Here is a 26,657-nt window from a genome sequence, read left to right as displayed (position 1 = left end):
TTGGGAGGGATGCTATCATGACAAGGAAGTTCCAGTGGCTTTCTATTTATGGTTCCTTTCAAAGATAGACAAACGTCGAGAAAGAAATCTGTGCAGTCATAGAATGTTGAAGCAAATAGTGCCACCTAATACACACTTCTCATTACTGCAACATCGTTACTGATCAACGCACAGTAGCAATTATCTTCAATAAAAATGGTATGTGGAAATTGAAAACTGAAAAACTTATATTCTGGCGTTTGAACCTCTCAGACCCAAGTTATACAGTTTCTTACAGACCTGCAACTCAAATCAAAGCAGCAGATGCGCTATTGGGATGTGCAACCCCAAGAGATTCCACAATACTTGTAACCCTTCACAAACAACTGTAGCACCAAAAAGGGAGTCGCCTACTTGACTGCTGTAAAGTATGAACCTGCCAGTCTCCTTCAACGAAATCTGCAAAATGACACTTTTAAATGCAATGCATGCAAACATCACTTCCACACAACCCTCATGGGTCCGTTAATACAGGCATCAAGTCAATGGGAGTGCCTTTCAATCGACTTTATTGGTCCTGTGAAATCAACTACACAATACCGCTACTTACTGATAATAGTCGATGAGTACTGAAATCACCCATTCGCATACCCATGCAAAGACATGAGTACCGAAACAGTAATTTCCTATCTGCTCACCCTCTTTTCATTGTTGGGATCACCAGGTTTTATCCACTCTAACAGAATTTGATAATAAGAAGCTCCAGGGCTTCCTTCACACTAAGGGGACAAAAAAAGCTGGAACATCTCCCTTTTTGACCTGAAGGCAATGGCCAATGTGAAAGGACCAATGGTACCCTCAAGAAGACCTTAAATCTAGCACTTACTTCACTACAACTAGATAATAGACAATGGTTGACAGTCCTTCCCATGGAACTATGAGCCATGTGAGGGGTTCTCAGTCGAGCTATCAACACAAACCCTTATGAGTTAATGTTTACATTTTCAAGATCATATAGCTAGTGTTGACACAGAATCTCGACCCAGCAGGACAATCTTTCAATCAAGGGAACAAAGATAACACACAGACACAACCAGGGTTAACTACACAAATAGATTTCGATACAGAACAACAAAATCCACAAACAATAAATCAACAAGAAACACATCCCGACAGTACACTAACAGAAGCAATGTATTAACAACGCAACGGAGCTCACAGTCCGGCGCCTGAAAATACAGGCAGATTAGCAACTGGCGAAGAGTAACTGAACGACAATAATAATAATAGAGGTAACAAAACTTGTAAACAATACATGAACGAGGAAAATACGCGTTACAAAACGCCTCTAGGACGGGAAAACTAAGATCAGGACGAATAATTAAGACCCCTTTTTATGTAAAGGACTATACGTTTCGAATGTACAGTAACTAACTTTTCACTCAGCAGAGATAACTGTTATGACTTATAAATATCCTGTCATTTATTCCTTTCAACAATAGTAAATAATAGATAAAAATATCGATATCTTCTTTTGTATTGAGTACGAAAATGTGGCATAGAGTCGAATGATGTTCATATATGGATGCTGTCTATTTAATCTAAAACGACGCGTCTTAATCTTTGGGCGTCAATGATGAACGGTGAGAAATCGACTTTGATTCTCCATCCCACCAACGTCTGATACATCATCAGTACTTGTGCATGTGAACTTAAACGTGTGTGTACATACGCAGAGACAGAGAACGAACTCCGGTAAGATTTACTTCGTTAAACATTGGTTAAGAGAGTGACCGTCACTGTGTTAGGGATATATAGTGTGAGGGCGGGAGTTGAAGACTACAGACACACGGAAGATGTTGGACAATTGACATTTTACTTGTATGCTTTGTCTAAATTTGAGCGAGTGCTGTTTACAGCCATGTCTGTTTGAAATTTTTTAGTAGGCTTTTGTTTTATGTATTAAATTTGGCTCTACTTAAATGTAGAGGTCTCCATGCATCTACGTAACGTATGATTTTATAGCGTACACTCCTTAGGGTTAGTTTTAGGATTATGGTTAGTCAGGGTTAGTTTACCGTTAAAGGATCTCTGCATTTCAGTAATACCTTAAATTTTACATTGTGTACCATGGTTATTTGCTGGAAATCGTATCACTGTTTACCAGATGATTCATCACCATCAACATTATCATTTGTCGTCCGTTTTCAATAATAGCATGGGTGATACTTTACTTATTTGGTTTGGCTGAATTTGAGCGCGTACTTTTTACTGCCACATTTGTTTGAGATTTTTTATGAGACTTTTTTTTATGCATTAAATTTTACGGTGTGTACCATGGTTATTTGCTGGAAATCGTATCACTGTTTACCAGTAGAAAGTTATGATTCAACACTATCATCATCATCATTTAACGTGTGTTTTCGACACTGGCACGAGTTGGACGGTTCGACAGAGCTGGCCAACCAGATAGCTGCTCCAGGCTGAAATTGTCCTTCTCGGTATGGTTTACTATGCTTGAATACCCTTCCCTATCGTCGAGCACTTTATAGAGTGTGCTGGGTGCATTTTACATGGCATCGACACATGCTTGTATGGATGGATGGCCACGATTTCATTCAGCGATGTGACTGTGACATACTGTGTTTTAGTTGTCTTGGTGTCAGAGAGACGTGCATAGCTCAATTAACTGCTTCATTAGTATATTTCTTTTGAAATACCCTTCTTTTATTTCAGGTAATTTTGAAAATATGCAAAGACTTAGTGAAACAATTGTGACAATATTAGTCTGGGGTTTGGAACATAAATTAACATGAAATTTTGGTGGAAAGTTTCAATTTAGATCATTTTAAAGCAGTAAATTTATATCATAGAACCAGGGGCAGTTTTGGGCAGATTTGTGTGAAAAGGGTTAAGGGATTAAGAAAAAGAAAAGAATGGGAACTTTAGCAGGAATGTAGATCAGTGGGAGTTGGGTTTTCTCCAGGTTTTATGAGACACAAACTTCAATATTGATGTATATGCTCATACGCGTATGTGTGCAGTCATGCATACATAGGTGTGAACGCATGAACATGTACTTTTTGTACGTTTATATGCAAATTACACATTTGTTTGAAACAAGAAATTGCTGTGAAAGTTTCACTCAGTGTCTGTTGAAGCATTTTCATTGTTGCATTAGGCTACTACCTCTTGTGGACAGACTGAAACTGGCATACGAAAGGTTGGGACTGCCACTGGCTCTAACGTATGGAGAAAGGATTGGGTTCCATTGCCAAGGTAAAAGTTTATATCTACACAGTGTATTAATGTAGAAGAAATGTTCACTGTTCAATGTCTACTGTTTATTTGCATATTCTTTCTTTCTTATTTCAGAAATATCAGATGACATTGGCATAAAATAATCTGAGTATAGAGTATCTTCAAATATCAACAAAAATTACATTTGTTGAAACTATAGCAACAAAGAATATTTGTTGGGAATAAACATTTAAGAATTAAAAGAAGGAAAACATCTCTGTTGAGGTGAGAGATGAAACATGATGGAAGACAAACTATGTGAGAACAAAGTTATACGTAAGACACAGTCTACAAGTATGGGATTCTCTGTTGGTGTAAAAAAACAAGAAGATAAAACATTATATACGGGAGAGGATGTGTATAGCTGTGATACAGGAGAGAAACCATATCATTGTGATATCTGTGGTAAATCATTCTCAAGAAATCATCACTTAACAACACACAAACACATTCATTCAGGTGATAAACCATATCACTGTGATATCTGTGGTAAATCATTCTCTAGAAGTCATCATTTAACAACACATAAACACATTCATACAGGAGATAAACCATATCACTGTGATATCTGTGGTAAATTATTCTCACAGAACAGTCACTTAACTACTCACAAACGTAGTCACACAGGAGATAAACCATATCACTGTGAAATTTGTGGTAAATCATTCCCTCAAAATGGTGACTTAACTACTCACAAACGTATTCATTTAGGTGAAAAACCATTTCACTGTGACATTTGTGGTAAATCATTCTCTCAGAAAGGTAACCTAATTACTCACAGACGTTTTCATACAGGAGAGAAACCATATTGCTGTGAAGTCTGTGGGAAAACCTTCTCAAGAGGTAGTTACTTCACTGCTCATAAACGTATGCATACAGGGGAGAAGCTATATCACTGTAATATCTGTGGCAAATCATTCTCTGGGAGTAGTTACTTTAATACTCACAAACGTATTCATACAGGAGAGAAGCCATATCGCTGTGATATCTGCGGTAAATCATTTTCTGGAAGCAGTGATTTAATTAAACACAGACGTATTCATACAGGAGAGAAGCCATACCATTGTGATATTTGTGGTAAATCATTCTCTTTCAGTAGTAACTTATCTACTCACAAACATATTCATACAGGAGAGAAGCCATATGACTGTAATATCTGTGGTAAATCATTCTCTCAAAAAATTCATTTAACTATACACAATAATATTCATACAGGAGAGGATGTGTACAATTGTGATATGTGTGGTAAATCATTCTCAGCGCCAGGTCACTTAACTAATCATAAACGTATTCATACAGGGGAGAAACCATATCAGTGTGATATTTGTGGTAAATCATTCTCAAGAAATCATCACTTAACAACGCACAAACACATTCATACAGGAGATAAACCATATCACTGTGATATCTGTGGTAAATTATTCTCTCAGAACAGTCACTTAACTGCTCACAAACGTAGTCACACAGGAGAGAAACCATATCACTGTGACATCTGTAACAAGTCATTCCTTCAAAATGGTGACTTAACTACTCACAAACGTATTCATTCAGGAGAGAAACCATTTCCATGTGATATTTGTGGTAAATCATTCTCTCAAAAAGGTAACCTAATTACTCACAAACATTTTCATACAGGAGAGAAACCATATTGCTGTGACGTCTGTGGGAAAACTTTCTCAGGAGGTAGTTACTTCACTAATCATAAACGTATGCATACTGGGGAGAAACCATATTACTGTAATATCTGTGGTAAATCGTTCTCAAGAAATCATCAGTTAACAATACATAAACACATTCATACAGGAGATAAACCATATCACTGTAATATCTGTGGTAAATCGTTCTCAAGAAATCATCAGTTAACAACACATAAACACATTCATACAGGAGATAAACTATATCACTGTGATATCTGTGGTAAATCGTTCTCAAGAAATCATCAGTTAACAACACATAAACACATTCATACAGGAGATAAACCATATCACTGTGATATCTGTGGTAAATCATTCTCACAGAACAGTCACTTAACTACTCACAAACGTAGTCACACAGGAGATAAACCATATCACTGTGATATTTGTGGTAAATCATTCCCTCAAAATGGTGACTTAACTTCTCACAAATGTATTCATGCAGAACAATAACTTCATTAGTGATGAAATCTGGCTTGCAGTAAATAAATTTGAATATATGGAATACTTGATTTTTGATCATCAGAATAATGTTTACATGTTTTAGTTTGTTCATAAATTTATGACTCTATGGTCATGCATTCACACCTATGTATGCATGAATGCACACATACGCGTATGAGCATATACATCAGTATTGAAGTTTGTGTCTCATAAAACCTGAAAAACAACCCAACTCCCACTGACCTAAATTCCTGCTAAAGTTCCCATTCTCTTCTTTTTCTTAATCCCTTAACCCTTTTCACACAAATCTGCCCAAAACTGTCCCAGGTTTTATGATATAAATTACTGCTTTACAAGCCGTCTTTTGATCGGTTTACGACACTTAATATGTAAGTATCATTAATAGAAAGAACATCTACTCTGGATATGTTGTATCATTTTTCTACTATATCTGTTTGTTTTGATGTGTTCAAAGATAAAGGAGTGGAGTTATGACATAAGCACTTGCTAAAACCCCTCAAAACTTTTTTTTATTTTGACGAATTTTTACAAAATTTTTTTGATTCTGACTTCTGCATAATGGAATTAATACAATTATGCAAAAAAAAAAAGAATTTAAAAAAAATTCCCCCTCTTCCTTAATTCCAAAACTTTCCTTTGTTTTTCTATTTGTTTTTTTTTACATCATGGTTTTAAAATACAGAGTCCAAATCTACTGTTCGTTTCTCTTTATAATTTCCAAATAATTTTTTTAAATACTTCAAAATCAAAATTGAAAAAGTTTTAATCTCTCATGCACATGGCCTAAGAGAAAATAATTTGACCAGTGCAGAATCACGTGTTTGTGTAAGAGAAAATCATTTACTAACAGAAAATGATGTTATTAAAATTAATTATTTTTAATATACTTTTAAATAATTGCAGATAAATTTTCACTATGTTCTTTAGAAGTGTCTTGTAGTTCTCCCAGGCACTGTCACATTGCATGCCATAGTAATCTCTGTACATGGCCTCATCCACATGCATCCAGTGCATGTCTCCACTAGAACCACATATATACTTGAGTCTCCATTTGATTCATGCCCAGTATGACTCCATGTTGTTTGTACGCTCACTAGCTATGGGATCTACAAAACGAGATGAGTGGGTCACTGTTTGATGGGTCTATCTCAGTCTGGATAGATTGTTATAGCTGGGTCACATATCCGTAAAAATAGTGGAACCTGCTTCAACATTTTCAATAATGACTGCTTCTAATGTCTCTGCTTTTCGGTCAGGAACAAGTAGCAGGTAACCTTTTTTTTTACAGTGTTATCATATGTTCCCAATATCCAAAACTTCTTCACTACTCTTCCAACTTCATTTTTCCTCTTAAAAAGAAAGCTTTCGTTTACCTGGACGATATGATTCGGGCTACCCAATTTCATCTTTCAACATCTTTTGGGTACATATTTCCCTGCAAAATTTGTACCACTGGATGGCTGCCTATCTGCTAATATTATTGATGGACATGCAGCTAGTCACTGGCATTTCACATATAAAGTCCAGGGTTATGTGAAAACTGAAGACTGTCAATTGACATGTTTTTGATAATAGTATTTTTCCTTGCAGACGCAGTCTTCTGGCAGTTGCAACAACAACAAATAACACCTTCCATCACGCGTTCAAATGACTGTAAAACCATTTGTCAATAACAAACACACTGTTCTCATTCTGCTATAAGTGCGTTTTCCTTCAAAATCTGAAGAAAACAGTCTCCCTGCAGTTTATGAAATAGTTCCACTTTCATTGAGGATGTATCAAAGGTAAATTTCAAAACTATTAAAACTCCAACATATAAATATGGCAAATTAGAAAATTTAAGGAAACAGTTGTCAAGAAATACCTCATTTATCACCTGCAGTCTGTGACCATAAGTATGGCAGAACCAGATCCACCAGAGACTTACTACACTACCCACCTTATGTCTAACATAGGAATATCCAGACTAAGACTTTGTGTTTTGTAATGGCAAATGAATTAACATGTCTGTGTGTCTTTATAAATATTTGGTGAATCACCATTACATTGTGAAATATGGTAATGTTTATGGTTTGCTAATGAAGTCATACAACATGGACAAAAAGCAAATTTGCACAATTTTCTTATTCCAGTTCAAGCTAGGCTGTAAAGCTGATGAAACAGCTCACGATATCAACAATGTGTTTGGCCCAGGAACCAATGATGAACGTACAGCACAATAAAGTTTCAAGAAATTCCATTGTGATGACGTGAGTCTTGAAGATGATAAGCATAGTGGTCAGCCATTGGATGTTGACAACAATCAACTAAGAGCCTTAGTGGAAGTCAATCCACGCACAACTGTTCGAGAGCTTGCTTCTGAATTAGACATAACGTATACGACAATTTCCAACCACTTGAAAGAGATTGGAAAAACAAAAATACTTGGGAAATGGGTGCCGCACAAATTGAATGACAACCAAAAAAAAACGCTGTTTTGAAGTGTCGTCTTTCCTTCTTTTACGCATCAAAAACGACCTGTTTCTCAACCAGATTGTGACTTACGATGGAAAGTGGATTCTTTACAATAATCGGCGATGCTCGTCTCAGTGGTTGGACGCTGACAAAGTTCCACGGCATTTCCTGAAGCCAAAGTTGTACCAAAAGAAGGTCATCCATCACTGCTTTTTGGATCCAGGCGAAACTATTACAGCGGAGAACTACTGTCAAAAAATTGATGAATTGCATAAGAAACTCCGACAACAACAGCCAGCATTAGTCAATAGAAAAGGACCAATTCTTCTCCACGACAACATTCAGCCGCATGTCGCACAACTGACCCTGCAGAAGTTGAACGAATTTGGCTACAAAACTCTGCCATACTCACCAGACCTCTCGCCTACCGACTACCACTTTTTCAAGCATCTCAACGACTTTCTGCATGAGAAATGCTTCAAAAACCAAGATGATGCCAAACACGCCTCCAACAACTTCATCGCTACCAGAACACAGGAGTTTTACGATACTGGCATAAATAAACTTGTTTCACGTTGGCAACAGTGTGTTGATTCTGATGGTGTTTATTTCGATTAATAAAATTTTCTTTGAGCCGAGATATGTGCATCTGAATTTAAAGGTTAAAAACTGCAAGAACTTTCTTGACAACCTAATAGCTTCAGTATCACAGTCTTCCTTCTAAGCATAGTTGAAGCCTATACAAATATTCTTCAGCTGTTGATTCCAAACTGAAATCTCGCATGTACATTAACCAACTAATTTATAGTGTCTAAAACACAACCATATTAGTTAGAGACAGTGTCCTTAATGTGACATTGTGTGCCCGGACATGAATTTTTTTTCCCATGCGAGTTCTGGACTCTAGTTTTGAATTGATTTGCATCCAACCAATTAGAGCTCAACTATCAAGCTAGTCTATGTGCGCATAACAAGTGGTGGCCGATAAGATCAGATCACTTGGGTAAGGAATGACTATGCTTTTCTCTTTTCATAATACATGTTCTTGTTAGGCATAATGTGAAAGCTGAATGGCATCTTTTTTTTCACACACTTTTGAAATAATCCTTCAACTCTTGTGGGAAAAATAATTTATCTGCCCTGATGCTGCATGCAGAATTGTTTTTGGGAGCTGAGTTGTCCCCACAATGGTCGCAGGCTGTTTATGCATAGGTGTTCACGAGTGATTCACAACTATCGATTGCAAATCGAAATATCACCTGCCAGTATTGTTTTCAAGCACTTCCTTGCCAACCCCCCAACCCCCACCCTTACCATGTCATTTCTTTTGTGCAGGTTTCTCTCCTGTGGTGCCATTGAGCATGCCACAGGCTTGATTTATCACATAGATGTAGTTCCTTTGTCTGCTGATTGTACAGCATGGTAGCGGCTGCAAAGGATAATATATCCACTATAATGCAAGCATTACATCAATTTAAATACAATGCCATCTTCAGTTGCAAGATATATGGATTTTCAGCAGACAAGATATATTAATATGTAATTATTCTGAAGTATTTTATCAGAGCTAGAAGATGAAAGAACTTCATGTTGCCACTATTGCAGCAAAAATAAGCTAAGAGAAGAACTACAATTTTGGTGTGGCATGGAATGGAACAGAGTGGGGTGGGGGTCACAGGATTATAATTAATTTCTTTTATCTATCTTATCCCCAACAAAAGATCTGGGGCCAGGAGACTGCTTTTATTGAGAATTGTGAGTTGGCAGTTCAGCACTGGCTGCTGGTCATCAATAAACATTACCAGATGTTTCCCCTGTTCCTTAATTTCTGACTGCCATAAGGACCCCTCACCACAGAAAGAGAACAAACTTTAGAAGGAGTCAATTCAATAGTAGTAAATGCCCATAAATAATGCTCGTCATTATTTTCAGTTAAAGGGGCATACACTATGAAGCTTATACTGGGATCTAGGAAAATATTAAGGGCTCAGAGGGAAAAAGTTTGTAAACAAGGTATCGCAAAAACTGTAATATTATGTATATCCTTCTTATTGAACATGATTCTGATATCTCTTTATAAATTTATTTAAATTTTACTTTTGAATGGCCTCTTGCCATTTCTCAAGTATTGGGTTGGTGCATAATTATTGTGGCTTCTTTTCAACAAATTTTATTCAACAAAAACAATAACATGTAACAAAAACATCTTTAAATGATTATTCCGGAGCATATTCACCATCTGCTTCGATTACTGCTTCCCATTTGCTTGGCAGACGGTTAGACCATCATTTAAAGATGTTTTTGTTAAATATTATTATTGTATTTGTTGATAAAAAGGTGCAATAATTATGCACCAACCCAATAGCTTTTTGATTCTTCTTGAATAAAATTCAGCTGGTTTCGTCATGAAGAAGCTTTCCACATATGCCTTCACATGATCTTCATGAGAGCAGAAAATATGGAAATCAGTTGATGCAAGGTCTGGGGAATATGGTGGATGGGGTAGAACAGACCAGCCCAAATCCAACATTTTATCCTGCCCGATTCTTGCTGACTGTGGCCTTGCATTATCATGGAGAAGCCCAACCTGTATCCTATTGACAAGTGCAGGGCATTTCCTTACAAGATCTTCATCCACACGTTGCAGCTGGTGAGCATATTGGTCGGAATCTAGTGTTTGATTAGGGTTAAAAAACTCAAAATGAACAATATTGCATGACCCCCACCATGCACACAACATAACCTGCCTTCCATGCAGCTCAACCTTTGAGGTAGGTTATGAAAGCTTATCCTTGACAATCCACTGCCTTTTGCATTGAACATTGTCATAAAAGACCCATTTTCATCACCTGTAATGATATCATTGGGTAATGGGTTATTTCTCTGCCTTCGAAGAAGACTTGCTGCTACTGACATGATCTTCCATATTCTTCTCACTAAGAGTATGGGCAACCGAAACATCCCACTTGCTGGCTTTTTCCTATCTTTTCCAGGTGGCAGCAGATGGTGGATTGGGACATGTTGAGGTCAGCTGCTAATACCTAAGTACATCTAAATCAAAGTCTGATGAAAGACCTGGTCTGAGTTGATTTCTCAAGTACAAATCTCTGGAATGTAGGTTTGAAAACCAATTTCATATTTGCCAGTCAGTAATGTTAGCTTGATGACAAACATTGCAGCTTATTCCATTCTTAAACCTCTACATCACATGTCGAACATCCATTTAGGGGAGTGAAATTAAACAATGATGTACATGCCTTCAATGCTGAAATACGAATGACAAATGAGGCTCTTGGACTGTACAATATCAACATTTGCCTCTCATTAGATTAATATTAAGTCTATTTACCCCAAACCAATGTGGTTGCTATCTATTAATCTCTCTCCCTCATCTAATATTCAATACATTCTCTTATTACAATACAACCCTAGTCTTTCTTTCTTTCCTATCATGGCAACACATTGCTTCATCATCATCATCATCATCGTTTAACGTCAGCTTTCCATGCTAGCATGGGTTGGACGATTTGACTGAGGACTGGTGAAACCGGATGGCAACACCAGGCTCCAGTCTGATTTGGCAGAGTTTCTACAGCTGGATGCCCTTCCTAACGCCAACCACTCAGAGAGTGTAGTGGGTGCTTTTACGTGTCACCCGCACGAAAACGGCCACGCTCGAAATGGTGTCTTTTATGTGCCACCCGCACAAGCCAGTCCAGGGGCACTGGCAACGATCTCGCTCGAAAATCCTACAGGAGCCAGTCAGGCGGTACTGGCAACGGCCACGCTCAAAATGGTGCATCTCATGTGCCACCCGCACAAGAACCAGTCCAGGGGCACTGGCAACGATCTTACTTGGCTTGCCGGGTCTTCTCACGCACAGCCCATTTCCAAAGGTCTCGGTCCGTAGTCATCGCCTCGGTGAGGCCCAATGTACGAAGGTCTTGCCTCACCACCTCAGCCCAGGTCTTCCTGGGCCTACCTCTTCCACTGGTTCCCTCAACTGTTAGGGTGTGGCACTTTTTCACGCAGCTATCCTCCTCCATTCTCACCACATGTCCATACCAGCGCAATCGTCTCTCTTGCACGCCACAACTGATGCTTCTAATGTTCAGCTTTTCTCTCAAGATACTTACACTCTGACGGGTATTCACATTGACATTACACATCCAACGGAGCATACTGGCTTCATTCCTTGCGAGCTTACGTATGTCCTCAGCAGTTACAGCCCATGTTTCACTGCCATGTAGCATGGTTGTTCGTACGCATGCGTCATACAGTCTGCCTTTTACTCTGAGTGAGAGTCCCTTTGTCGCCAGCAGGGGTAAGAGCTCTCTAAACTTTGCCCAGGCTATTCTTATTCTAGCAGCTACACTTTCAGCGCACCCACCCCCACTACTAACTTGGTCGCCCAGATAGCGGAAGCTATCGACTACCTCTAGTTTTTCACTTCTCTGTGAATTTAAACTTCCTCTTATTTTTGCTACTTAATCCCTTTTATATCCTGATTGATGACCACTGACCTATAGAATGTATCTTTCCAAAACAGGATCTATAATCCACAAGGCATTGGAGCTTGTAATTTCTGATTCAAAAGAGTAACCAGTCATATATTTATATTCTTCCAAAACCTGTCCAGTCAAAATTAATCTTTCATAATGTAAAACACAAGCACTTGAGAAAGACTGATGCTGCAGCCATTCAGGATGTATTCTTCATAAAAAAAAAGAAGAAATCCAAGGGCAAATACTGTATAATTTTGTCAAGTATGTAAGATAACTGGCAATATGTCTCAGCCTCATTACAACCTCATCAACAAAGCATAGACACCGCTGTACATCTCAAAGTAATGATGGGAGAATAGAGAAATGTACAAAAACTGTACACTGGTTACGGTGGAAAATGTAATATTGTTTAAAAAATAAATTACAAAGAGACACCATCTGTATGAATGACAAAACAGTTAAGTCAGTATTTGAATATTTAATGAGAAAAGCAAATCATCATGACATAAGAAAATATAACATTAACCACTGATTAATATTACATTATTTTAACATTGAAAAATACCTTAGGGATGAGAACCCAGGTTTGAAATTTCCCCAAGACACATGAAGAAGGCTGGAGGGTATATCAGCTGAAACGTGTTAACAACAAACAAGGTGAGGACAAATATCCGTCAAATGTAAATAATGTACATAATTCCTCATCTCTTCAATATAGAACTGCACTGTGGACATGTTTGAGTTTTATGACTTCATTAGCAAACCATAAACATTACCATATTTCACAATGTAATGGTGATTCACCAAATATTTATAAAGACACACAGATATTTTTAATTCATTTGCCATTACAAAACACAATGTCTTAGTCTGGATGATCTTATGTCAAACATAAGGTGGGTGGTGTAGTAAGTCTCTGGTGGATCTGGTTCTGCCGTAGTGGTGGTCACAGACTGCAGGTGATAAATGAGGTATTTCTTGACAACTGTTTCATTAAAATGTCTAATTTGTCATATTTATATGTTGGAGTTTTAATAGTTTTGAAATTTACCTTTGATACATCACATCTTTACGACATAACCACCATCAACCTCTTGGTTACATCACATCTTTACTATATAACCACCATCATTAGCATTTAATGTATAAAGTTATCTTATCGTTCATCTCTCATTCACTTCATCATAACCTATAATATCTAATATTTATTATCAAATAATGTCAACAAATTCTATAAATACAAAGTAAACAGCTTTGAAGATCAGTTTGGAAAATGTGTAACTTTTATCAGACATTGATCAAGTCTGTGAATTCTGTAGTTTATGGTTGTGTCAGGACAAGTTTTGGTTAAATGTTCTACATTTAAAAAAAACAGGAGAATAATTGAAGAGCAAAACATTTATTTCAATTTCAGATAATTAAGAATGTTTTCAATGTCTAAATGGTATAAATAAGCAAAAAGGATCCTCAGAACTTCTTCAGAGTCAGTAAAATCAAATATAGAAACAGTTGGAGTATCAAAGAGTGCAAAATCCAAGGCAGCTTGGAAACCAGATATCAAATGATGATGATGGTGGTGATGATGACACCAGTCTATGATTTCTAACATTTTAAGTGATGTTATAACAAGATTGAAGAGAATACGTGTCTCAGTTATTTACGCATAATGTCAAATACATCAAGTGTATACTTTCTCCCTTCCAAAAATATATCAGATGGAACACATGTATATATGTGTGTGTGTGTGTATATATATATATATATATATATATGGAGTAAGAAAGCTTTCTTAAATGTATCACAGAGGAAAGTTACCTCACAGTAAAGATATATTTATGTAACTATACAAAATATAATGTGATATCTTCTTAGAAAGGGGAATATATTTATAGTTTTATCATGCACAATTTTTCATTCAGTGAATCTTGATAGTTTTCATAAACACAATGCAGTAAATATGTTGTTTTCAATTTTTGATGAGTAAATTTATGTTTTCTTGTCTGAAAAACTGGGAAAAATTCATTTGATCATCATGAACAAATATTCTAGATCATGCACTGTATTTATCACAAACTCCATTCTGATAATGAGCTCGTTACTGTTTTCTATGAATACGCATGTGTTTATTTAAGTGGCCTTTTTGAAAGAATGATTTATCACAGACATCACAATGACATGGTCTCTCTCCTGTATGAGAACGTTTATGACGGGTCAATTCACCATTTGCAAGGAACGATTTATTGCAGATGTCACACTGGAATGGTTTCTCTCCTGTATGAGTACGTTTGTGAGCAGTTAAGTGGCTGTTTTGAGCATAGACTTTTCCACAGACATCACACCGATGTGGTTTATCTCCAGTGTGAATACGTTTGTGTGTAGTCAAGTGTGGCTTCACAGAAAATGATTTACCACACACATCGCACTCGTATGGTTTTTCTCCTGTGTGAATACGTTTATGTTTAGTTAAGACACTAGGTGTAGGGAATGATTTACTGCAGACATCACAGTGATACAATTTCACTCTTGTATGAAAACGTTTGTGAATAGTTAAGATTCTGGGTGCAGGAAATGATTTACCACAGATATCACAATGATATGGCCTCTCCTTTGTATGAATATGTTTGTGTCTACATAAGCTAGAACTGCAAGAGAATAATCTACCACAGATATCACAGTGATATGGTTTCTCTCCTGTATGAATGCGTTTGTGGGTATTTAACAGACAAGTTTGAGCAAACAGTTTACCACAGATCTCACACTGATATGGTCTCTCACCTGTATGAAGGTGTTTGTGAGTAGTGAAGTTAGACTTTTGAGAGAATGATTTATTACAGATATCACACTGATATGGTTTCTCTCCTGTATGAATGCGCTTGTGAGCAGTTAATTCACAATTCCTGTGATATGATTTACCACAAATATCACACTCATATGGTTTCTCTCCTGTATGAATGCGTTTGTGATTCTTTAGATCACCTTTTTGACAAAAGGACTTATCACAGATATCACACTGATATGGTTTCTCTCCTGTATGAATGCGTCTGTGAGTAGTTAAGTGACACTTTTGAGAGAATGATTTATTACAGATATCACACTGATATGGTTTCTCTTCTGCGTGAATGTATTTGTGAGTAATTAAATCACAGTTCCTGTGATATGATTTACCACAAATATCACACTGATATGGTTTCTCTCCTGTATGAATGCGTATGTGAGTAATTAAATCACAATTTCCATGAAATGATTTACCACAGATATCACAAACATAAGGTTTCTCTCCTGTATGAATGCGTTTATGTCTAGTTAAGCTGTGATTTCGATTAAATGATTTATTACAGATATCACACTGATAGAATGTCTTTCCTTTCTCTTCCTGTATGTCATCAGGTAAATCAATAATTTCAGACTCTGCTTCACATTTAATCTTTTTCTCACACAATTCGTCTTCCATTCTTGTTTCTCTCTCACCACAATAAATATAAAAGTTCTTCTTCCCTTTATTTATATATTTTATTCCTATTTCTTCGGCTATATTTCTATCAACTGTGATTTTCGTCAATATTTGAAGATGCTGCAAATTCCTTTGTAAATCAGCTTTAATTTCGATATCAAATCATTATAATACAAATTCCAGTCTTTGAATTGGAGAGCATTTTGTATAAAAATTCTGTTCAGAGCCAATATTCCACAGTAATTCTACCATTAATTTAGATGATGAAGGTTTATATCTGTTGTGTATGACATCTATTTGTCTTTAAAAGATGATAAATATTGATGGATCTCAGGTAAATAATATTCTTTTATGCCAATGTCATATGATATTCTGAAAGAAAAGAGAACGAAATAGAAAATATCGAGGATACTTAAAGTGAAGACATTTTACAACATTTCTTCTATATTGATAAACTGTAGATATAAACCTTTACCAGGACAATGGATCTTATCCATCTGTGTTTCTTGTGGACAAAACATGCACTGACATCTTTGGGCCGCTGGAAATGCCAACTCTTTCTATATTTTACCAAATTTCAACATCTCCAAAGTCTCCTGTCGTCCAAGACAACAGTAAAGCTGTTCTGTTAGACACAGAGTGAGAACTTGATAGCAGCTTCTCACCTGGGACAAATACACAGCTTGCTTATAGAAGAACGAGTGTATGATGTGTGTATTAAGATTGTTAATGGAAGACCAACAGTTGCCCTTGTATACAAGTCTCCCCAGTCCAGCTGAGGGGATACACGTGTGTCGTTATGCCGAGGAATCTGCAACTCTCTCTCATAGATATTACAGTATTTGCTGTTTGTAAAGACAGAACACTGGGAATTCTTTCGAATGACAAACACGAACTAAAACACATTGGAATGGAACAGTTCGGCATTTTAAACGGAAGTTTGGGGAATGTTTTATTAGTAATCTTTGCATTAAAATACGGCGGTGGTGGTGGTGGATAACGATAATTGAAAAGGAGTGTGGAAAGGAAAACAGTGGAAGTATTAAGACAACAATAGTTAATGTCAGGTAAAGCAAGTTTTTCAACTCACTTCTATTGAATATGTGACAGCCGACCGGATTTTGATTAATAAAAATTTTTCTCTTCTCTTTCCTTTATCTTTGAACACATCAATACAAAGAAATATAGTCGGAAAAATGACACACGACCTATACAATGTAAATGTCGTTTCTACTAATAATACTTACATATTTTCGTAAATCAATTGAAAAGAAGGCTGTTTGTTATTCAAACTTTGTTCTGTTCGCTGTTTTAACTGTTGATCGTCGATGACCAACAAATAAACCCAGGCTCTTTTATATTGAGGTAAAAACAACATCCAGTAACAGCATTGGATACTGCGCCGCAATGTCGTACTGAATATAAAATATGATTTCTATATTCTCGTCTGTAATTTACTCTTGCAGAAAAGAATTGATAGAAAAATGTTGTAGGGATCTTTTATGTTTGGCTTCACTTTGTGAAATTTTAAAATTAAGCAAAAATGTTCAAATTTGGTATTTTGGAGGAGTTTGTCACGCTATATCTCTGGGCCCAATCCACTTGTTCAAAAATACTGTTTCTCGCCTAACCAGAAGCCCTTTCACTGCAGACCAGCTCAGTAATTAGCCTGCAGGCAAGTTCCTGTGTATAGTTGGCCCGTTATCAGTTTTAACAGAGAAACACTAAAATAACATCTGACTTTTTCAGTGTTTAGGGTTATGTGGATCGGACAATTGAAGGCATCATGGAAACCGATTGTCTTGGAACGAGGACACCCTGCCCCCTAAAACAGTCTGTATGTAACTGTGGTAGTAGAATACTTTATAATGAAATAATTATAGGTACTACTAAAGCAGAGGGGTCCCGAACGCGCAGTCGCTCGTCCGCGCTAGCTAGTCGTTAGTGGTCGATCCTACAACGCCTGCGCGTGCGCGCATGTGCAATGAATACACGTGTCGATTTGTTTGTTTTTTTTATTTGACGATCTTTCGATACTAGTACGCAACAACTTCCGGTCGTGCGTTATTTTTCTTCCTTCTACTTATCTACGTTATTTAGAAGGGAAAAAAGGATCTTTTTTAAAACGGGGGCCACATTTTTCATTAACGAAACACTTTGAAACTTGGAACACTGGTAGAATGTGTCATATAAAACATCTTTTTCTCTTAGTCTTCTAAAAAAAAAAAAGAAATCCATAAGTTATTCCATGTTAAAGTTGTATTTCTGTAATTTCAACCAATCACTGACGTCCATTCAGCCGATATACATTAAGTGCCGACTACATAAACAAACGATTCTGAAACAATTAACCCTAACCCTAACCCTAGGGTTAGGGTTAAAGCAAATTTAAAATGAAAAAAGCAAATAAAACGAAGGTATGGAGATTAAATACGCTTTGCATCGCTTAATCAGCCAAAGGAGTAAATATAAACAACTGAATACTTGTCAGTGATTGGTTGAAATTATCGAAATAAGACAATTTTTTACATGAAATAAATTCGAATACAAAAATATTTTTCTGTTCTATAACACAAAATAGATAAGTATACGAAGTTTGAAAGTCTTTCCGTACCAAAAACACTACGTAAAACATTAATGAAAAAGGTGGCCCCCGTTTTAAAATAGATCCGAAAAAAATTATTTACTAATTTGCATGCGCGCGCACACGCACACATGTATTCATTTGCTCACGCGCGCACGCACTTGTAGGATCGACTACTCACGACTAGCTAGCGCGGACGCGCGACTGCGCGTTCGGGACCCCTCTGCTTTAGTAGTACGATAATTATAATTCCATGTGAATAATTGACAAAGTTCAGAAGGCTTAACAGAACAATAATAATTGCGCGAGGTACAAAAGCATGTCTGTATTGGCAGTTGTTTGCAACATGCATATTTGGATCTCAGCCTGGGATCAAACGACACTGTCGATTTGCAGCTATACTCATTCTGTGATTAACTGCATTAACTAGGTGCCTCCAACAGGCGCTCTCGGCTGGGTCCGATTGTCAATTATATCATGTAGCACACCCCACCCCACTATTGCTCAATCGAGTTCCTTCGACTCAATTGTAAAGGACTCTCGGCATTCACTCTTCCTCTATTGCGTTAACGCTGGTCTCCCTCACACAAGAATATTCTTGGTCCACATGCACCAGCAGATTCGACCAAACTCAATACTGTTACTGGATGGATGTTGTGCTTACCTCAATATAAAAGAGCCTGGGTTTATTTGTTGGTCATCGACGATCAACAGTTAAAACGGCGAACAGAACAAAGTTTGAATGAAAAACAGCCTTCTTTTCAATTGATTTACGACAATATGTAAGTATTATTAATAGAAACAACATTTACATTGTATAGGTCGTGTGTCATTTTCCGACTATATTTCTTTGTATTGATGTGTTCAAAGATAAAGGAAAGAGAAGAGAAAAATTTTTATTAATCAAAATCCGGTCGGCTGTCACATATTCAATAGAAGTAAATTGAAAAACTTGCTTTACCTGACATTAACTATTGTTGTCTTAATACTTCCACTGTTTTCCTTTCCACACTCCTTTTCAATTATCGTTATCCACCACCACCACCGCCGTATCTTAATGCAAAGATTACTAATAAAACATTCCCCAAACTTCCGTTTAAAATGCCGAACTGTTCCATTCCAATGTGTTTTAGTTCGTGTTTGTCACTCGAAAGAATTCCCAGTGTTCTGTCTTTACAAACAGCAAATACTGTAATATCTATGAGAGAGAGTTGCAGATTCCTCGGCATAACGACACATGTGTATCCCCTCAGCTACTTTGTTGCCTCATAACTTGCAGAAAAAGGGACACTTCTTTTGTTTACGAAATTTTCAACAAATCCCGCTTACATGCGATTACTTCAGAGTGTATAAGGATTTGTTGCAAAGAAATTTTCCAAAAGAAAGGGGAGAGGAGTTTCGGAAAATTCACGCGATCCGACATTTTCCCCTCTCATCGCTTTCAGTCAAATGGGTGTCTTTTACTGAATATTCATAGAAATAGCTTTCAAACGGCATAGATTACAATTATAAAGAAATTTGTAGGAAAAATCATTTCCGAAGAGGTGAGGAGAAGAATTTCAACAGACCGGTGTTTCGGATAAGGACGACAGCATAAATTGTAATTTCTCTGTCTTCACTCTCACACATGTTGATGTTGTTTCATTATTTTTCTTCCATTAAACATATTTTATGGAATGTAGATATTGAAGTAACACACTTGTGGTTCATTGGCGGTGTGTATACGCAAGAATAGAAAACAAAAATGGTTATTTAAATTGTTATGCCCACCTCAATCAAGCGAGGCCGTGTGTGTATGTGTAGGAAAAAGCATTTTGTAACAGAAAAGTATGCTATTAAAATGAATTCCCTTTTACATACCACTTTCTTGTTTTTTAATCACTGGATAAATGCCAGCAATGACCTCAGGCTCTCCAGTATTTTAAATTATAAACAGAAACAATCGGGAGCAGGGAGTGGGGTTGAAAATATCAGACACAGTATAAATGTTTTTCACGGAGAGAAAAATACAGAAAAACATCGATACATGCGAGAGTGAGAAAGAAACGATGAGGGTTGTCTTGGGATGTGCTAGAAACAACAGCCAAATCTCCCTTAACTCACACACTTTTCCTCTGAAAATAATTGCATTTTTTTTTTTTTTGGATACTGAAAATTCCTCTCCCATGGCTTTTAAGTGAAACAAAACAAAACAAAAAAAATAATAAGGAAATAGGCAAAAATCGGTCCAGAGTGAGATGGTGAAGACTGATCAAATAAAACTTTGTAAACGTTTTTTCCATAAAAAGAGATGCTTTCCCCTCTGTCTTATCATTTCGATGGCTGTTGTGACAAAAATATCTGGAAAAATCCCCATCAAAATGGATAAAATCTAAGTTATATAGTCTTCCAGATCCAAAACACCATATTTTCGAAACTTCTCTCCCTTTGACTGAGGACTGGCGAACCAGATTCGGCAGACTCTCTTTCTCCCATTCATTGTCTTTATTGAGCATCCTTTCATAGTTGCGTCTCCAAACATCTCTCTTTGCAGCCTTTCCAGTCTTTCCAAGCCTGTTTTTTTTTTTATCTGATAGCCCAGTCATCCACATATTTATGTTGAGCTGAGTTCTATTGAATTTGTTAGGTTGACTTCATTTTGTTGAGGAAGGGAAAGATCTCTTTGCAGAAAGATTACCTGACTATCTTTTGGTAAATTTTATTTGAGAATATCAGAATAAAAATCGGGGAGGGCAATGAAGTTGAAAAAGTGAGTACAACTTACAAGAGAGGAACAACTAAAGATGACCAGCATTTAGGTGACAAGATAGACCCTAAAGACCTGTGGAGAAAAGGGGCCTACCATGTTGTCCAGCCATTGAAACCATGCCTCCATGGAAGACAGGTTTTAAATGATGATGATAATGATGATATATATACACATTGACACATAGAGAAGTGTACGTTGATACACACACGATAAACTCTTTGTGCTTGTATAAAGCAGGCTGCGTATTTATTCCAGATGAGGAGCTGCTATCAAGTCCTCGCTCGGTGCCTAGTAGAGCGATTTTACTGTAGTGTTGTTGGATGACAGGAGACTTTGGAGATGTTGAAATTAGGTAAAATGTAAGAAGTTGGCATTTTCACCGGCTCAAAGATATTGAAGCATGTTTTATGATCAGGAAGAAAAACAGATGCATGAGTTCCTTTGTCCAGGTAAAGGTTTATATCTACAGTTTATCAATATAGAAGAAATGTTGTAAAATGTCTACTTTTTAAGTATCCTCAATATTTTATATTTTGTTCTATTCCCTTTCAGAATATCAGATGACATTGGTATAAAAGAATATTATGTACCTGAGATGCTTCAATATTCATCATCTTTTCAAGACAAATGGAAGATGCCATAGAGAGCAGACATAAACCCTCATTATATACACTTAATGTAGAATTACTGTGGAATATTAGCTTTGAACAGAATTTTTATACAAAATGCTCTCCAATTCACAGACTGGAATTTGTATTATAATGATTTGATATCGAAATTAAAGCTGATTTACAAAGGAATTTGCAGCATCTTCAAATATTGACAAAAATCACAGTTGATAGAAATATAGCCGAAGAAATCGGAATAAAATATATAAATAAAGGGAAGAAGAACTTTTATATTTATTGTGGTGAGAGAGAAACAAGAATGGAAGACAAATTGTGTGAGAAAAAGATTAAATGTGAAGCAGAGTCTGAAATTATTGATTTCCCTAATGATATACAGGAAGAGAAAGGAAAGACATTCTATCAGTGTGATAGCTGTAATAAATCATTTAATCGAAATCACAGCTTAACTAGACATAAACGCATTCATACAGGAGAGAAACCTTATGTTTGTGATATCTGTGGTAAATCATTTCATGGAAATTGTGATTTAATTACTCACATACGCATTCATACAGGAGAGAAACCATATCAGTGTGATATCTGTGATAAGTCCTTTTGTCAAAAAGGTGATCTAAAGAATCACAAACGCATTCATACAGGAGAGAAACCATATGAGTGTGATATTTGTGGTAAATCATATCACAGGAATTGTGACTTAACTGCTCACAAGCGCATTCATACAGGAGAGAAGCCATATCACTGTGAGAGCTGTGGTAAATCATTCTCTCAAAAAATTAACCTAGTTACTCACAAACGCATTCATACGGGTGAGAAACCATATCAGTGTGAGATCTGTGGTAAACTATTTGCCCAAACTGTTGATTTAAGTAAACATAAACGTATTCATACAGGAGAAAAACCATATCAGTGTGATATCTGTGGAAGATCATTCTCTGATTGCTCTGTCTTAGCTACACACAAATATATTCATACACAGGAGAGGCCATATCATTGTGATGTCTGTGGTAAATCGTTTCCTGCAACAACAATTTTAAATAGACACAAACGTTTTCATACAAGAGAGAAATTGTATCACTGTGATATCTGTAATAAATCATTCCCTTCACCTAGTTTTTTAACTAAACATAAACGTATTCACACGGGAGAGAAACCATACAAATGCGATGTGTGTGGTAAGGCATTCTCTGTGAAGCATCACTTAACTACACATAAACGTATTCATACTGGAGATAAACCACATCGGTGTGATGTCTGTGGAAAATTCTTTGCTCAAAACAGCCACTTAACTGCTCACAAACGTACTCATACAGGAGAGAAACCATTCCAGTGTGACATCTGCAATAAATCGTTCCTTGCAAGTAGTGAATTAACTTGTCATATACGGACCCATACAGGAGAGAAGCCATATCAATGTGATGTCTGTCATAAATCATTCTCTCAAAAAGGCCACTTAACTAAACACATACGAATTCATACACAGCAGTAACTAGCTCATTATCAGAATGGAGTTTGTGATAAATGCAGTGCAAACGCACGAACGATGTCATAAATAACAGTACCACTGATAGTTGTTGTTGACAAACAACAGCACAAATTTTATTCAAGAGAAAAGAATCCATTACACCGCCAGAACATGTTGTCAAATCACAGCAGTAATTGTTTTCACCTCAATAGACGTCAGTGAGTGGTTGAAATTAACGAAATACGACAATTTTTAACTTGTACTAAATTGGAATATAATATTTTTTCTCTATTCTATAAGACAAAATATACAAATATACGAAGTTTTAAAGTGTTTCGGTAGAAAACACACTAAATAAAAACTAAACAAAAAATGGTGTCCGCCAAATCAGAAAGATCCCACATGCGTGTGCAGGGCAGTTAAAACACCTTCCTTGTTCCAAAAACAGTCAACAGTCCTGTGAACGGAGTAGCTATATGTAAAGCATTGGCCAACTACTGATAACGGGCGAACTGTAGAGAGGGACTTCTCTGCGGGCTAGCTATGACCTGGTCTGTATTGAAGAGACTTCCGGTTAGGCGGGATTTTTCAAAAGCACAAGTCTGTCGATCGCTTTCACCTTCACTGTATATAACCGAACGTAACAAAATAAATTCCATATCAACACGTGCTAGTAAATTCTGTTTTCTGAACCTACTATTTCGGTAGAAATGATGAACTTCATACAGTTCTCAAACTTTAAAAGACATAAAACCCCACGAAACGATAATGTAATCAGTACGCGTGCGCACAACGACCGGAAGTTAGGGGATCTTGTACCGAAATCCCGCGTATTAATGTTTGCATAACGATTAAACCGGCGAACAGAAGAAAGTTTGAATGAATAAAAGCCTTCTTTTCAATTGATTTACGACAATATGTAAGTATTATTAATAGAAACAACATCTACATTGTATAGGTCGTGTCATTTTCCCCACTATATCTCTTTGTTTTGATGTGTTGAAAGATAAAGGAAAGAGAAGAAATTTTCCTAAAGTAACGATGTTGTCTTAATCATAATCCGGTCGGCTGTCACATGTGTAATAGAAGTGAGTTGAAAAACTTGCTTTTCAAGTGGTTTTAATGTTGATAGTCAAAGACCGATGATAATCATCGATAGTCTAGCTGATAATTACAATCAATAAGATAGTCTTTCGATAAAAAATATATTTAAACAGAACTGACGTATTAAAATTGCTAATAAAAAATTCCCCAAACTTCTGTTTAAAATGCCGAAGTGTTCCATTCCAATATGCTGGAAGACAGTTCACTGACAAGTCCCCTTAAGGATTTTGTTTTGTTTGGCTACAGAAGCAGTGACCCTCCCTGAATCCAGGATGTAGGAGGGCACAATAGAGTAACATACTACGACGTCCTAGATGAGGCACCTACCTCTTATCCAGGACCATAGGGGAAGGCCATCTGGTCTTTCCCCATCAATTCTGGATAATCCCACCAACTCCAGGACTGAGGGGATATTAACCTGAGTCGTGGCCTGCTTAGTGGTTTAGTTGAGTTTGTTTGGTGTGATGAGAAGACGACCAGCATTTAGGCGATAAGACACCCTGAAAACCTATCATGAGGACATCTCAGTCCCCTGCAGACATCCACTCCTAGTCTGGGTATGATGGGGAGGCGGAGCTCATCAAGACTGAGTGGACCCCAAATACTGGCTCCAAGCAGGGCATCAATCCAGTGCCTGGACAATTTTGTAATTGCAGAAATAGGCAACACAGAAAATTGATCAGATTGATCGAGGAGGAGAGACTTGAAAGCGGCACCAGAGTGCACATTGCCTCATCATCTCTGCTTCCTAAAAGTATTTTGTTCATCAATTCCCATAGCAAATTTTTATGTCTTTAATTTATTTTCTAGCTGAATCATTTGTGTTTATGTTATTTTTTTGTGTATGTGTTGTGTATGTTTGTATTAGTAGTATGTTTATGAATATTTTGTGTATATATGTATGTACGTATGTTAATTTGTGTATGTCAGTATATATATGTGTATTGTGTGTAGGGGGAGTCATTATGCCAATATTAATAACCCACACACTAACATAATTCCACTGCTTTATTATTAGTCAATTGGGTGAATATGCAACCAACTTGTTTATGTGCATGTATGTATATTGGTGTATTTATGTGTAAACACAAATACACATGTATACAGTACTTGCATAAAGGTGCATGGCTCACTGGTTAGAGCATCAAGATCACAGTCATGAGGTGGTGAGTTCGATTCCCAAACCAGGCTGTGTGTTGTGTTCGTTCATATTATTCCACTTCACTCAGCTGTAGACATGAGTTGTGACATCACTGGTGCCAAGCTGTATCAGCCTTTGCCTTTCCGTTTGATAACAACAGTGGAATGGACTAGGGAGACTTGTATACAAGGGCAACTGGTGGTCCTCCATAAACAAACTTGCCCGGACTTGTAACTTGGAGGGGAATTATCTCGGTGCAATCCCATAATCATTCAGGCCCGAAGGGAATCTTTACTCTGATGCACTCGGAGAGACACCTATATGTGTGAATGTATATCTTGGCATAGTTATGCAGTTTGCCAGCTGTTGTCAAGCCATCGAAATCATGCTTCCATGGAAGACAGGTGTTAAATGATGAGGATGATGATGCTGATATATATATACACAGTTACAGGTACAGGAGCATGCATTGATACACACACACACATCATACACTCGTTCTTCTATAAGCAAGCTGTGTATTTGTCCCAGGTGAGAAGCTGCTATCAAGTTCTCACTCTGTGTCTAACAGAACAGTTTTACTGTTGTCTTGAACGACAGGAGACTTTGGAGATGTTGAAATTTGGTAAAATATAAAAAGAGTTGGCATTTCCAGCGGCCCAAAGATGTCAGTGCATGTTTTGTCAGCAAGAAACACAGATGGATAAGATCCATTGTCCTGGTAAAGGTTTATATCTACAGTTTATCAATATAGAAGAAATTTTGTAAAATGTCTTCACTTTAAGTATCCTCGATATTTTCTATTTTGTTCTCTTTTCTTTCAGAATATCAAATGACATTGGCATAAAAGAATATTATTTACCTGAGATACATCAATATTTATCATCTTTTCAAGACAAACAGATGTCATACACAACAGATATGAACACTCATTTTATAAATCTATGGTAGAATTACTGTGGAATATTGGCTCTGAACAGAATTTTTATACAAAACGCTCTCAAACTTACAGACTGGAATTTGTACTATAATGATTTGATTTTGAAATTAAAGTTGAATTACATAGGAATTTGCAGCATCTTCCAATATTGACAAAAATCACAGTTGATAGAAATATAGCCGAAGAAATAGGAATAAAAT

At 36.8% G+C, this 26,657-nt stretch overlaps 3 protein-coding genes across 5 annotated transcripts; 2 read left to right on the top strand and 1 right to left on the bottom strand.

Moving 5' to 3' along the window:
• Window positions 1-1,596: 1,596 nt before the first annotated feature.
• Window positions 1,597-6,132, top strand: LOC106879665 (uncharacterized). 2 transcript variants are annotated; one of them, XM_052975604.2, is made up of 3 exons: window positions 1,606-1,734; window positions 3,161-3,258; window positions 3,355-6,132. In XM_052975604.2, exon 3 carries the CDS (start codon window positions 3,519-3,521, stop codon window positions 5,424-5,426), a length of 1,908 nt encoding a protein of 635 aa, XP_052831564.1. In that variant the 5' UTR covers window positions 1,606-1,734; window positions 3,161-3,258; window positions 3,355-3,518; the 3' UTR covers window positions 5,427-6,132. The 2 variants fall into 2 exon arrangements, with proteins under 2 accessions (XP_052831565.1, XP_052831564.1); XM_052975605.2 differs by lacking the exon at window positions 3,161-3,258 and having other exon boundaries at window positions 1,597-1,734.
• LOC106879629 (uncharacterized) lies at window positions 1,599-26,656 on the top strand. 2 transcript variants are annotated; one of them, XR_016237811.1, is made up of 3 exons: window positions 1,599-1,734; window positions 21,734-24,191; window positions 26,342-26,656. XR_016237811.1 is itself a non-coding variant. In XM_014929293.3 (2 exons), exon 2 carries the CDS (start codon window positions 22,109-22,111, stop codon window positions 23,294-23,296), a length of 1,188 nt encoding a protein of 395 aa, XP_014784779.1. In that variant the 5' UTR covers window positions 17,884-19,214; window positions 21,734-22,108; the 3' UTR covers window positions 23,297-23,420. The 2 variants fall into 2 exon arrangements, 1 of the variants encoding a protein (XP_014784779.1); XM_014929293.3 differs by lacking the exons at window positions 1,599-1,734; window positions 26,342-26,656 and adding an exon at window positions 17,884-19,214 and having other exon boundaries at window positions 21,734-23,420.
• LOC106879518 (uncharacterized) lies at window positions 13,781-17,852 on the bottom strand. Its single transcript, XM_014929145.3, has 2 exons — window positions 17,096-17,852; window positions 13,781-16,220 (listed from the first exon to the last, which is right to left on the bottom strand). Exon 2 carries the CDS (start codon window positions 15,846-15,848, stop codon window positions 14,493-14,495), a length of 1,356 nt encoding a protein of 451 aa, XP_014784631.2. The 5' UTR covers window positions 15,849-16,220; window positions 17,096-17,852; the 3' UTR covers window positions 13,781-14,492.
• Window position 26,657: the final 1 nt, after the last annotated feature.

The sequence above is a fragment of the Octopus bimaculoides genome, chromosome 21, assembly GCF_046866305.1.
Source record: "Octopus bimaculoides isolate indiv1 chromosome 21, ASM4686630v1, whole genome shotgun sequence".
NCBI classification, from domain to species: domain Eukaryota; kingdom Metazoa; phylum Mollusca; class Cephalopoda; order Octopoda; family Octopodidae; genus Octopus; species Octopus bimaculoides.
The sequence above is the reverse complement of the archived record's forward strand: the minus strand, read 5'-3'. Positions and strand labels throughout refer to the sequence as shown.

Bases quoted from the DNA above. Each gene is read 5' to 3' on its own strand.
- LOC106879665 (XM_052975605.2), top strand. From the start codon at position 3,519: ATGATGGAAGACAAACTATGTGAGAACAAAGTTATACGTAAGACACAG.
- LOC106879518 (XM_014929145.3), bottom strand. From the start codon at position 15,848: ATGGAAGACGAATTGTGTGAGAAAAAGATTAAATGTGAAGCAGAGTCT.
- LOC106879629 (XM_014929293.3), top strand. From the start codon at position 22,109: ATGGAAGACAAATTGTGTGAGAAAAAGATTAAATGTGAAGCAGAGTCT.